Consider the following 14,397-nt stretch of genomic DNA (forward strand, 5'->3'; position numbering starts at 1 on the left):
AAATAATTCAAAAAGAATATAAAGATACAGAAATATTTTTCAATTCCTGTAAACTATCTTGAAAAGCCATAATGAAACACTTTAACAAACGGAAAATAGATCGATAAAATACAAATAATAAATCGTCAAATTAGTAAACCACATAACAACATTGATAAAATCCATTATTATTGTCTGTATTAAGTCAAGGTGTAAGCCTTGATAAACGGAACTCAAGGTGTAAGCTTCAAAGTGCTTAAAGACAGCTTCAAGAGAGGACTGGAAGGCGTAGCCTCGGGAGCTTTTCAAATGCCATAAGAAATGTTAACAGGATGGTGCAAAAAAATGGGCTGCAGCTAATTCACATTGTTATAATCATTGAAGCTGCAATAGCAATTTTCATCACATGGAAAAAATCAAAATCACTTCTAGCATAATTCACCACATAAAGAAGTAGAAGAAAATAGTTGTAATTATTATTACCAACTCACAGGGCATAAGACACATAAAAGGCATTGAAAAAGAAAAAAGAAAAAAGAAGATTAATATGTTACCAGGAGCATCTTCAGCAGTGCATTGGTTCCAATGTGTGCAAGAGCACTTTTGATTTGTTCATTTCCATGGAGTTCATCAACATAATGAGAAACGCTTTCACCATGCTCGAAAGTTTCTACCAACACGGCGGGATGTACTAGTGGGTATACAGGTTTTGGGAAAGAAACGTTCTTCGATCTGCGAAAATTATATATGAAGCGGCTCAAATGGGCAGCTTCTCGTGCAAGATCAACTTGAGACATCATAAAAACCGAAAACTGCTGGACACTTTCATCCAATCTTAACCATTTCAGTGTAGGAATGCAATTTGAAATTTGTGCTACAATATTAATTATCTCAAAATCCCTTTTTATTGACTCGCCAACACCTGGATGTCTCACCTTCACCGCAACAAGCATAGGTTTGATCTGACAGCCATGGTATCGAGACCGCAAAGAAGCTCGATGCACTTGAGCGATGCTCCCAGATGCCACAGGTTCCTCCTCAAAGTCGTCAAAAATTTCTGAAATTTTATGACCGAAGGCTCTTTCAATAGTTTTTTTAGTGTAGTCAAAGCTATGTTCTGGTGCTTTTGTTTGAAGTTTCGCAAGTTCAATGCACAAGTCTCTAGGAAAGAGATCTGGCCGTGTGGCTGCCCACTGGCCCCACTTTATAAATGCTGGACCTGCTCTCTCTAGTGTCTGATGAACAGCCCGGAGCCACAATTTCCTAAACTCAGGTCCAAAAGATTCTGCAAATGGAGCCATTGCAATGGTGGGTGCGAATAGAACAGCCAAATATAATGCTCTCAGCAACAAAGAAATCCCTTCCAACATTGAAAGAATCAATGAGGTCAAGAAAACATGCCCATCCTGAGCACTCGCGTACAAATAATTCCTCGGCTGGAAGATATCTATGTCTGACACCGCTTGCGCCCAAGCAACATTGCTTCCACAGGTTAAGGCAAATATACCAGGAATGACACCATAAGAACGGCAAAGCGCCAAGCTAACAGCTTGTGCAATCCTACTTATGGGCAACAAAGATCTCCCACTTTGTAACGCCCAATGTAACAACCTCTTCCACGTAACTTGGGTATGATGTGCTAAAGTATTACTTGCAGGTGAGGAAGAAAAATGCTTGAAGTAGCTATTGCAGTTACCATTTCTGGTTCCATGAATAGCAAATCCAGGAAGTCTCCTGCTAGGACTAATATATTGCGAATACAATTTGTATTGACGAGAACATAACCCTGGTCCAACAAGTGCTTCATAGTTTGACCATTCAGCATTGTTGCTAATCTGATTTTTGCGCAAAAATTGTCCAACTCTCCTAATATTACCAATTGTCAGAAATCTGCATTAACATGAAGAGGTTGAGAATACCCGCCAATAAGAATTTTTCTTTTCAAATAAGTAACGACATACATGGTGTCGTACTCATTCCCTATTCACATGTTTTCACCGAGTTGACATACTCCAAAGACATTTAAAATTGATAATAGTAGTACACTTCAAACTTTAATATTTGCATTGAATCATTCAATTAGCAGTGTACAATCTTAACCAGCAAAATAGGGGAACTCTTGATTTTAGCCAGAATAAGAGTTTCCCACAATTTCAATACTCAATGCTTTTACTCGCATAACATGAAAAGAAATAACATTTCATTTCAAGAAGTTCATCAATTATATGAGCATAATCAAAATCTGCTAGGCTTAAAACCATAGCTCTTTCAAAAAGCCCAGAGTATATAAGCATACATAAGCACATGCATTGCATTGATATAGCAGATTAATTGAAGTAAATCCTAAACTACCTTTCAGAACAATGGTAGAAATACTCCACTCTGCAGTATATTGAAAAGATTCAAAGGCAGATTTCAAGCATTTTAAAAACAACGATATTGTATAATCGAAGACATGAAAAAAATATTGAAAACATAGACATAATATTGGAAGGAAAAAAAAAATCGAAAATGGAAGAATTAAATCTACAGAGAGAGAGAGAGAGAAAGAGAGACCTAGACATGGCGAAAACTGAGCGTGAAAGAAAAGTTCAGAGACTAATAAGCTCAGGAGGGTATGGTATCGACCACGAGCATTCTCTAAAGATTGCCGGAAAATAAGATTGAATCATATCGATCTCCCAATATAATATTCAGAATCCGCCACCTAAAACAATTACACCATCTTCAATCAGGTTCATTCTTCTTACAAATAGTCCGTTAATTGGTAAAGATACGAACTTTTCTTATGGGTTTATTCAAAAGAAGTTATGCAAAAGGATATAGAGATTTATTTTGCACCGGCGCCGAAGGATGGGAAAGGAAGAAAATTTGTCGCTTGATTTGGCGTTCAATTTGGAAGGTTCGGAGTGTCGGATTAGTGGACCGTATGGTTTAGGAATTTCAAATTTGCGTACTCTTTGGGGCTGCAGTTGAATCTTCAAGAGTATAACAGTGTGATTTCTATTCCTATAAATCTTTGATACAATTTCATGGAAAATAAAATATATCAAACACACAAAATTGAAAAAAAAAAGTGGAATTCATGGAATTCGAACCAATCAAACATGCCCTAATTTCAATGTGTAAGTATTTGATATTTCTGCACATTAATGACAGGAGAAAAGATATCCGGACATAAAGCATGTTTCATGTTTGGTTCGTCGAGAAAAACAAATTTTTTGATTAAAAATTAAGTTATAGTTAACAACAAATTTTAACTACACCCAAGACTTATAAATCAAACACTTTATCTGCTTTTATCAAAATTTAAATCTATTGGAACTAGTAAATTGTCTTGATGGTCCAAAGAATGGTTATCGAATTTACATAGTAAATTCACAAATTGAATAGTTTTTCATTTGAATCAAATGGATAGACGACTCCTTTCCTCTTACTCATACAAAAAAATAAAAATAAAAAAAATAATAATAATTTTATGAATATCCTTAAAAGTCATGACTTGTGAACAAAAAAATTGTCAAGTAACTCGCACCAAGAATACCCAAAAATTGTTCATTGAAGTCAAATAGGTACCTGACCCCCTTTCTCTCCACGCTAAAGAAAGCAAGATGCAATTTTTTGAATATCCTGAAAGACGATGTTCCATGGGAAAAATATTGTCACCCAACTCACACCATCAATACCCAAAGACTGTTGTATTGGAATCAAATAGCTAGGTGATTCCCTTCCTCATCTTTGTACCAAGGAAAGAAATGCAATTTCATGAATGTCATTAAAGCCATAACTCACTGGCAAAACACTGCCAAGCGACACATTAGAAATTTAGAATATTCAGAATTTGTTCATTGGAGTCCAATATGTAGACTAGTCTCTTCCCCTTCTTCATAAAAAAGAAAGAAAAACACAAAATGTTGTCACAAGACTCACAACATGAATAATTAAAAGTGTTAATTGGAGTCAAATAGATAAGCGGCTCCTTTCCTCTTCTTCATAATAAAGAAAGAAAAAATGCAATTCATGAATATCCTTAAAGCCATGACCCATGACAAAAACATTATCACATGACTAACTTTACAAATCCCACAAGTTGTTCATTGGCGTCAAATAGATACGTGACTCCCTTCATTTTCTTCATACTAAAGGGAAAAAAAATGTAATTTTGTAAATATCCTTAAAGCAACATCCCACAAGCAAAACATTTTCACATGACACACACCCCTCATACTCAAAGGTAGTTAATTGAAATCAAATAGGTAGGTGATTCCATTGCTCCTCTTCAAACTATAGAAAAAAAAAAAAAGAAAAAAACGCGTTATTTCGTGAAACCAAAAGTTGTTCATTGAAATCAAATAGGTAGATGATTCCTTCCTCTTCTTCATACTAATGAAAGAAAAATGCAATTTCATGAACATCTTTAAAGCGAGCCTTGACCTACTGGCAAAACATTGTCACATGACTTCGCACCATGGATAATTAAAATTTGTTAATTGGAGACAAATAGGTTTGCGGTCCCATCCTCTTCTTTATCCCTACTATATAAAAAGGAGAATGTGAGGGCACTGTAGAAAGCAACAATGCCTTGATCCATCTTTACTGTAGTATTTTTGTTTTGTTTTTTTTTTTTTCAATTGAGGGCCAAAAACGACGCCGTTTGCTTGATATATATTTTATTTTATTATACACTACCTCCAAATTTACTGCAACACACAATTTTCATTCATCCTCCACTCCGATATAGATATATATAGTAGGGATATAAGAAAAAAATTACTTTTATATAAAAAAAAAAAAGATAGAGATAATATGCGACAGAAATTTTTTTACAAAATATTACTTGTAAGTAAAAAATTTGAGAAGAAAAGACTTAAAGAGAATTTTAAATTGAAAAAAAAATTATAACGTAAAATTACAAAGCAAAAAAAAAAAAAATCTCTCCGTGCACGGAGAGATTTTTTTTGTATTCATTTTCAGGCTCATTACGGGATATCAAACGAAATCGAACTATTACATTCTTAATACCGTTTTAAAGTACTCACGGCATAGAATTGCACGTCGTTAACGGTGCATAAAACGATCAATCATAGCAAATGTTATGGGACGTCAAAATAGTCATTTTCAAACTATAATTCGAAATTTTCGATAACAAGCTAACTTTAAAAATTTATCGACGATTGTACGATAGTCAGATCGATAAATGTTTTACATTCTCTCGAAACTCATTTTGAGAATTATATCGTAGAGATATCGAATGATCTAAATAGATATCAAAAATAGTTAAACGAACATTAAACGTATGTGTTAAAAAATAGGCATAAGTCGTTTTTTCTTTAAAAACTCAATTATTTTATTACTATTTCGAAATTTTCGATAACAAGCTAACTTTAAAAATTCGTCGACGATTGTACGATAGTCGAATCGATAAATATTTTACATTCTCTCGAAACTCATTTTGAGAACTATATCGTAGAGATATCAAATGATCTAAATAAATATCGAAAATAGTTAAACGGAGATTAAATGTATGTGTTAAAAAAGCGTATACGTCGTTTTTCTTAAAAAAATCAATTATTTTATTACTATTTATTTTTTTTCGCAATAATTTTCTCAATGCATCATTTTGCTCAAAAAAAAATTATGTGGTATGACGGAGATTTTTTTCTCCATGCACGGAGTGAATATGTTTTTTTTCATCATTTTATATATTGAATTATTACTAGAAAATTAAATTTTATCTCAAACTATTAAAAAATACTGATTAATAATAAAAAATTTGAAGAAAGAAATTAAAAAGAATTCTAAATAAAAAAAAACTATTATTTATAACGTAAAACTACAAAAAAAAAAAATTCTCAAATCTAAATTTCTGTTTGGAATTATTAAGAGAAAAGAATTATAAATTGAAAAAAAAAATTATAATGTGAACAACAAAAAATAAAATTTTTTTTAATTCTTTTTTCTTCAAATTTTTTATTTAAAAGTAACTTTTTGTAAAATATTTTTTTATTTTTTTATACAAAAGTAATTTTTTTCTTATATCCCTACTATATATATATCTATATAACTGTGGTTGAGCATGGAGTGTTGGGGGTATGAAAATTATGTGTTGCAGTAGTTTCTTACAGTATAATAAAATATTTTAAAGTAAATTTTTTTATATATTTTATTACTATAAAATTAAATATTATCTGAAATTATTAAAAAATAAAAATACTAATAATATAAGATAGAAAATATTTCTAAGAGGTAAAAAGTTACTTGTGAGTAAAAAAATTAAAGAGAAAGAAATTAAAAAAGAATTTTAAGTTGAAAAGAAAATTTATTTATAGTGCAAATCAAAACTAAGTTTTTGTTTGAAATTATTAAGAGAAAAGAATTTTAAATTGAAAAAAAATTTATAATATAAACAACACAAATATTTAAAAAAAATAAAAAATAGTTAAACGGACATTAAACGTATGTGTTAAAAAAATACGCATAAATCGTTTTTCTTAAAAAAATCAATTATTTTATTACTATTTCGAAATTTTCGATAACAAGCTAATTTTAAAAATTCGTCGACGATTGTACGGATCATAAATGTTTTACATTCTCTCGAAACTTATTTTGAGAACTATATCGTAGAGACATCGAATGATCTAAATAAATATCGAAAATAGTTAAACGGACATTAAATATATGTGTTAAAAAATGTGTATAAATCGTTTTTCTTAAAAAAATCAATTTTTTTATTACTATTTATTATTTTTTCGCAACATTTTTCTCAATACATCATTTTGCTCAAAAAAATTATGCGGTATGACTTAATTTTTTTTCAATTATTTAAAATTTCATTTTTTTTTTCAAAGTGGAGAGCAAAAACGACGCGTTCCTCCATGCATAGAGTGCATGTATATATTTTTTACATTATTATAGATAAAAAAAAAAAACTATATCATCGTAGTTGGATATATCTAATAATTTCAGACAATATTTAATTTTATAATAATATTTTTAGTAATATTGAATTTTTTAAATTAAATTTATCTAAATATTACTTTAGATTAAATATTAACTCAAAGTTTTAAGTATATTTCTTTACATAGTAAAAAGTTTGCTTCAAGTTGTAAAAAAATTAAAAATTAAAAAAATAATATATATATATCATTGTAGTTAGTTTATATAGTATAAAGATGTATTAGCTTTTATTTAAAAAAAATAAGGGGACTGAGCCGCCGTGCACGGAGACATGAGGTCTCGTGCACGGAGACCTTGCAAGTAGACCAAGGTCTTCGTGCACAGAGAAGAGAAATGAATTTTTTTTACTTATGTTTTTGTTTTCATTTTCAGGCTCATTACGGGATATCAAACGAAATCGAAATATTACATTCTTAATATCATTTTGAAGTACTTGCGGCGTAGTATTGCACGTCGTTAACGGTGTGTAAAACGGTCAATCATAGCAAATGTTATGGGACATCAAAGTAGGCATTTTCAAACTATATTTTAAAATTTTTGATAACAAGCTAACTTAAAAATTCGTCGACGATTGTACGATAGTCGAATCGATAAATGTTTTACATTCTCTCGAAACTCATTTTGAGAACTATATCATAGAGATATCGAATGATCTAAATAAATATAAAAAATAATTAAACGGACATTAAACGTATGTGTTAAAAAATACGCATAAGTCGTTTTTCTTTAAAAAATCAATTATTTTATTACTATTTTGAAATTTTCGGTAACAAGCTAACTTTAAAAATTTATCGACGATTGTAGATAGTTGAATTGATAAATATTTTACATTATCTCGAAACTCATTTTGAGAACTATATCATAAAGACATCAAATGATCTAAATAAATATCAAAAATAGTTAAACGGAGATTAAACGTATGTGTTAACAAATGCGTTTTTTTCTTAAAAAAATCAATTATTTTTTTCTTTTTAATTCTTTTCTCTTCTAAATAAAACTTAATTTTTCAGTTTTAACGAAAAAGTTATTTATAGGTTAAAAAAATTGAAGAGAAGAATTTAAAAAAAATTATATATAGTGTGGTCTCCATGCACGAAGGATTATTCAATTTTTTTTTTTGTACTTTTCCGTTCTCCATTTTCATATGCTATGGCCACGCCTTTTCAAATCAACTCATTTGTTTATATTATTGTATTATATATATAGTGTAAGAGAGGCAATGTGAATCTATCTAACACGCAACTTTTCATATCTCCCGCCTTACTCCGTGCTGACCACTTTTATAAGTAAAAAAAAAAAAAAAAAAAAAAAATTCACTTTTAGTAAAAAAAAAAATTAAAAAAAAAATTAACAAAAAAATATTTCTAATATATGAAAAAATTACTTATATAAGTAAAAAAAAATTCGTTTAAAATTATTTAGAAGTAAAAAATAAAATAAAGTTATGAAAATTAAATGAAGGATATATAAATATTATTTAATTAAAATTGAAAAATTTACTTTATAAATAATTGGTTTTTTTTTTCAATTTATTTAAATTTCTTTTTATTCTTTTCTCTTTCAAATACAATTTATTTAAAAAAATTTTAAAATTCTTTTGCCCTACCAACCTTGGAGTGACTGTTGTATCGTCCGAAGAATAAGCCTGCTGTTAGGGTTCTAATTCTTACACAAACAAGGGAGTTGACCATCCAGTAAGTGCCACTTCAAGTTATTTTATGTGGGAACCTGAGTTTGTTATTTAAGTGTTTGTGTATGTGGATATTCTCTTTCAATTTATAACTGCATAGGTTAGTCTCCATGCACGGAGGGGAAAAGAAAAGAAAAAAATTTAGCTTAACCCTCCGTGTACAGAGGCATTTTGCCTCCATGCACGGAGGCAGGCAAAGTTTATAAATTTTTTTTTATTATAAGTAATTGTTCTTTTTATCAATTTATTTAAATTTCTTTTTTATTCTTTTCTCTTTTAAATAAAACTTAATTTTTCAATTTTAACAAAATAATATTTATATATATATTTTCAAATTTTTGTATTTTTTTTATTTTGTATTTTTTTAAAAATTATTTAAAATTTTATTTTTTTCCAACTGGGGAGAAAAAACTATGCCCGTGCATAGAGTGCATTGATTTTTTTTTTGTAGTTTTTTTTTCGGCCTCCGTGCATGGACTTTTCGTTTTTTTTGTTTATATATATATATATATATCTAACTTCTTATAAAAAGGGAAAGGAGGGTCTACTATTGATGCAATAGTAAATTATTCCAATTTTACTATGCATGATGTCATTTTTTATTTTCCATTTTGTTTATGTCAAACAAATGTTCTTCCACACATCATGTCACTAGCATTAAAAAAATAATAATAATTTTAGTGAATATAAACTCCCATGAGCAAAAAAAAAAAATACTCCTCTCCGCACAATGCGGAGAGATGGCAAACCATGTGCGCAGAGTTGGCAAATTCTCTGTACAGTGAGAAGTAAACAAATAACATAAAAAAATCATTTTTATTTTCAACAAAAAAACACATTTAAAAATTAGCAATTTCATAATGACTTTTTTTAATTCCCGAAAATACAATTATAAAAAAGAAAATAATATTGAATTACAAAAACCAATATCTGCCAAATACGGTATCTAAAGACAATATGTGCAAATACGATATGCTGTAAATATGATATGATGCAAATACGGTATACTTTATATATAGTATGATACAAATATATGCTATAAATACGGTATGATGCAAATACGGTATGCTGTAAATACGGTGTGCTGCATATACGGTATAATGTAAATACGGTATGCTGTAAATATGGTATGATGCAAATACGGTATGCTGTAAATACGGTGTGCTGCATATCCGGTATGGTGCAAATACAGTATGTTGTATATATGGTAAGCTGTAAATACGGTATGTTGCATATACGGTATGAATGAATCCGGTTTCGTCCACTACAATAAATTTCAATACCGTATATGTTGTCTACCGTATTTGCAACTTACTATATATGCAGCCTACAGTATTTGCAGGCAACTTACCATATATGCTACCTACTGTATGTACAGCTTACCGTATATACCAATTTTCGCACTTACAAATACCTAGAGTGCAGAACACCCTACATTCACTTATCAAACCGAATGTCAGAAAAAAATTTCAGATATAAAATAAATATTAAAATATATGAAGGACAAAATATAAAACGCATATGAATATGCAAGTCGATTTATAATTATGCAGTGGCACATATTATACATTTGAAATTTCTTATGTCGGTGCAAAATAACTTTGAAGTCATTCTAGAGCAAATTAAACCACTGCAATGTCTATACTAGAAATACAATTGTGCAAATTAATATGAATTAAATCTACATTACATGGGACTTGGATTTATTTATAACAAATGTTGGTGATTAGTCTAATGACAATATGTGCAAATACGGTATGTTATAATACTATATGTTATAGTTAAGATATAACATACTATACGTATATGTTATAATACAATGTTTAGCATAATTAATGAAAAATTATTGCTGTACAATTTTTTTTTGTTATATTACAGCAATATACATATTACAACATATAGCTTATCGTATATGCTATAATACAATCTGTGCGGTCATGCAGCGACTTTTATTTTTTTTTAATTTAATCACGCAACCTAATATTTGTTTAGTTTGTTATTTTATTAGTTAAAAATATGCATTAAATATAATAAAAAAATATAATTACAAGAATAAGTTTAATTTCAATATAATACAAAAAAGAAATCTCAAAGAAATAATCATTGCTAACAACAAAAGAATTTAGAAAAATGAAGAGGACAAAAACGAAAAAAGTAAAATTTGTGAAAAGAAGAAAATGAAAGCATGATACTAAAAAATTTGGCATTATTGTTTGAATGGAAAATGTTTTATTGATACACAAAAGAATTTTGCAGTCACCAGGTTAAAAATATGGATTTATTGTGTTGTGAATTTTTTTTTTAAATAATCGTAGTAAATCTTCTTATTACGATAATAAAATTACAATAATTTTTTTTTTACAAATAGTATAAAAAAATCATTTTTATCTTCAACAAAAAACACATTTAAAAATTAGCAATTTCATAATCACTTTTTTTTTAAAAAAAATTCCCCGAAATAAAATTATAAAAAAGAAAACAATATTGAATTACAAAAGTCAATATCTGCCAAATACGGTATCTAAATACAATATGTGCAAATACGATATACTGTAAATACGGTGTGCTGCATATACAGTATGCTGTAAATACGGTATGATGCAAATATAGTATGCTGTAAATACGATCTGATATAAATACGGTATGCTGCATATGTGGTAAGCTGCAAATACGGTATGTTGCATATATGATATGTAAAGTGCATATACGGTATGAATGAATTCGGTTTCGTCCACTACAATAAATTTCAATACCGTATATGCTGTCTACTGTATTCGCAGCTTATCGTATATATAGCTTACCGTATTTGTAGGCAACTTACCGTATATGCTACCTACCGTATTGCAGCTTACCGTATATACTGATTTTTGCACTTACAAATATCGAGAATGCAGAACACTATACATTCACTTACCAAACCGAATGTCAGAAAAAAAATTTCAAATTTTTTATTTTTTCAACATAAGCATAAAATAAATATTAAAATATATGAATGACAAAATATAAAACGCATATGAATATGCAAGTCGATTTATAATTTTATGCTCAATCTTCAATTTTTCAATATTGAATTACACAAAATTTAGAAATATAATCTTCACATTCAACTCAATCATATCAACACTATCAAAGAATACAAGCAAAATAGTTTGTATAATCTCGTATATTTCTTATTTAAGTATGAAAATACAAGCATATTTTTTCAGATAACACAATACTGTTGCAACTGTAAAAATAGTTTGCAATCATTTTCTTATATCATGGAATATTTCTAGATATTACTTCAAAAACTTAAAAAAAAACTAAAATTCATACGCTAATAAAAATATGATAAATACAAAATTCGTGCAACGCACATGACTGCGACTAGTACTAAAGAAAAGAAACAAAAACACAACTTAGTGAATATCCTTAAAGACGTGACCCACAAAAAAAAATTTGTCACATGACTATCACCACAAATACCAATACATTGTTCATTGGAAGCAAATAGGTACGTGAATCTATTCCTTTTCATCATCTTCTTCTTACTAACGAAAAAGAAATGCAATTTCATGGATAACGTTAAAGCCACATCCATCAAGCAAAACATGGTCACACGACTCATCTTTCGAAAATTTCGAGGTCATTAACTGGAATCAAATAGGTAGACAATACCATTGCTCGTCTTCTTACTAAAAAAAGGAAAAATGCTATTTCATTAATATGCTTAAAGCCGTGACCCATGGAAAGAACATTAGCAGACAACATACATCACAAGTATCCAAAAGTTGTTAATCAGAATCAAATAGGTAGGCAATTCCCTTTCTATTCTTCATACTAAAGAAAGAAAAACTTACGGAGTATCTTCAACTAAGATGTTGATGAATTTTAAAAGATTATAAATTCTAATGAATTTCGTGGATTTTAATAAATTTCCACAGATTTCATAAGAATCTCATCAAATATAGCAAAATTTCTAAAGATTTGACTCTACGTATTTTTAAGCTTGAAATCAATCCAAAACTTCTAAAATTCCTCTATTAATGAAATCTTTATAAATTCACTAATTATTGAGGATACCTAAATTTCAAAGGATTTCAATGAATTTCCTTAAAATTTCAATTGTGGACATCTAATCTCAATTGTGGACACCTAAATTTTGAAGGATTTTTAAAATTTATCACAATCTCAATTGACCCATGGCTAAAACATTATTCCACAACTTGAGCCATGAATATCTAAAAGTATGGAGTCAAATAGGTAGCGACTCCCATCCTCTTCTCCATACTAAAGAAACAAATACTCGCCCCCGGGGCACAACTCAACTGGTGGATCAATCAACATTGTCTTGCTTCCAGCGGCAGGGTGGAGAGTTCGATTCCTGGTGGGAACTTGCGGCCAAAAATTTGGTATGGAGCAATCACTGTGGAGGAGGATCTCTTGTGCGCAGAAGTATATAGACAATAGGGGGAATCTGTGATCCAGTTGAGGCATAACTCGCAATTTACCCCCTCCAAGGTTCTAGGGGCAAGGGTCTTGGGAGTCCAGGATTTAGACTGGTGTAAGCTGGGATACCTGCATATCAAAAAAATAAAAAAATAATAAATAATAAAAATAAAATAAAAAGAAACAAATACTCGATTTCATTAATACCCATAAAGCCATGACCCACTAGAAAAACATTATCACACCACGCACGCCACAGATACCCATAAGTTGTTCATAGGAGTCAAATAGGTAGGCCACTCCTTTGTTTTTTTTTTTAATCAAGGTGTATGCTTTCGGCGACTATTCCTTGGGTCTGTGATCCGGCCCCTCTTCGCACAGACCAGTTAAACCAAGGGATGTGCCTCCAACTGACCAGGGTTCGAGCACCTCTCCAACTGGACTGCCAAAGTGTCTAGTGAGCCAACCCATGTTGCGCCTTGCCTTCCAAGACACTACTACCTTCCAGGATAAAGCTTGCCTTCCAGTATGTGCCTTGCCTTCCAAGAGCTCTAAGAATTGAACACCCGTCCTTTGCCAGTGGAGAAGTGCCCCAGGGGCTAAATATCATGAATTAAAGTAAGGCCACTCCTTTCTTCGCCTTCATGTAAAGCAACGAAAAAGAATTCCTAGGGATAAACCATGAGACGCAACTCACACCACGAACACGCAAAAAGGTTGTTCATCGGAGTCGATTATGTAAGCGACCCCCTTACCCTTCTGCATAATGGGAAAAAAAAACAAATTTTTTGAATACTCTTAAAGTCATGACCCAACAGACAAAACATTATTCAACGACTCTCCAAAAATGGATATTGTGAGAAAGTAAATATTGACATTTGAATTCTAAATCTCCGTTGTCAGGCCTAGTAGGTAAACCCCTCTTCTTAAGAAGGCAAAGTGCAAGTTTCCTACGTACACCTAAGGCTCAAGTGATGAAAGCCCTTTCTCTTGTGCTTGCATGGTAAGTGTTTCCCATAATATTTACAATAATAATGGTTGAATAGGTTCAGAAACAGGAAAAAGTGGGACAAGCTGACTTGACAGCATGTGGTTGGATGTTTGTTTCTATTCTTTTTTTTTTCAAACTGTCAAATCCTATGTCGACATGTGTTCCCCTGTTTTTTAACCTGTCTTTGAGCCTGCTTGCGTAGCATAATTGTAATATTTAACACATCACAGTTACATCTCATAATACCATAATTACATTATTCTGCTAAACCGAGCTAGCTACTCTTTAAGGAAAAAGAAAAACATATAACTACACAAACGTCTATATCTTAAAATTTACCAGAACACCTTCG

At 30.3% G+C, this 14,397-nt stretch overlaps 1 protein-coding gene across 1 annotated transcript in view; it reads right to left on the reverse strand.

Moving 5' to 3' along the window:
* LOC111382443 (probable serine/threonine-protein kinase abkC) overlaps positions 1-2,980 on the reverse strand; it is a 4,936-nt gene extending 1,956 nt beyond the window's left edge. The window contains exons 1-2 of the mRNA XM_023006421.1: positions 2,536-2,980; positions 534-1,869 (exon numbers count right to left, since the gene is read on the reverse strand). Of these exons, the coding sequence (XP_022862189.1) occupies positions 534-1,869; positions 2,536-2,543 (1,344 nt within the window). The 5' untranslated portion in view covers positions 2,544-2,980. The remainder of the gene's footprint in view (positions 1-533; positions 1,870-2,535) is intronic.
* Between the last annotated feature and the right edge of the window lie 11,417 nt (positions 2,981-14,397).

This window comes from Olea europaea, unplaced genomic scaffold (genome assembly GCF_002742605.1).
Source record: "Olea europaea var. sylvestris unplaced genomic scaffold, O_europaea_v1 scaffold2500, whole genome shotgun sequence".
In the NCBI taxonomy this organism is placed as follows: Eukaryota; Viridiplantae; Streptophyta; class Magnoliopsida; order Lamiales; family Oleaceae; genus Olea; species Olea europaea.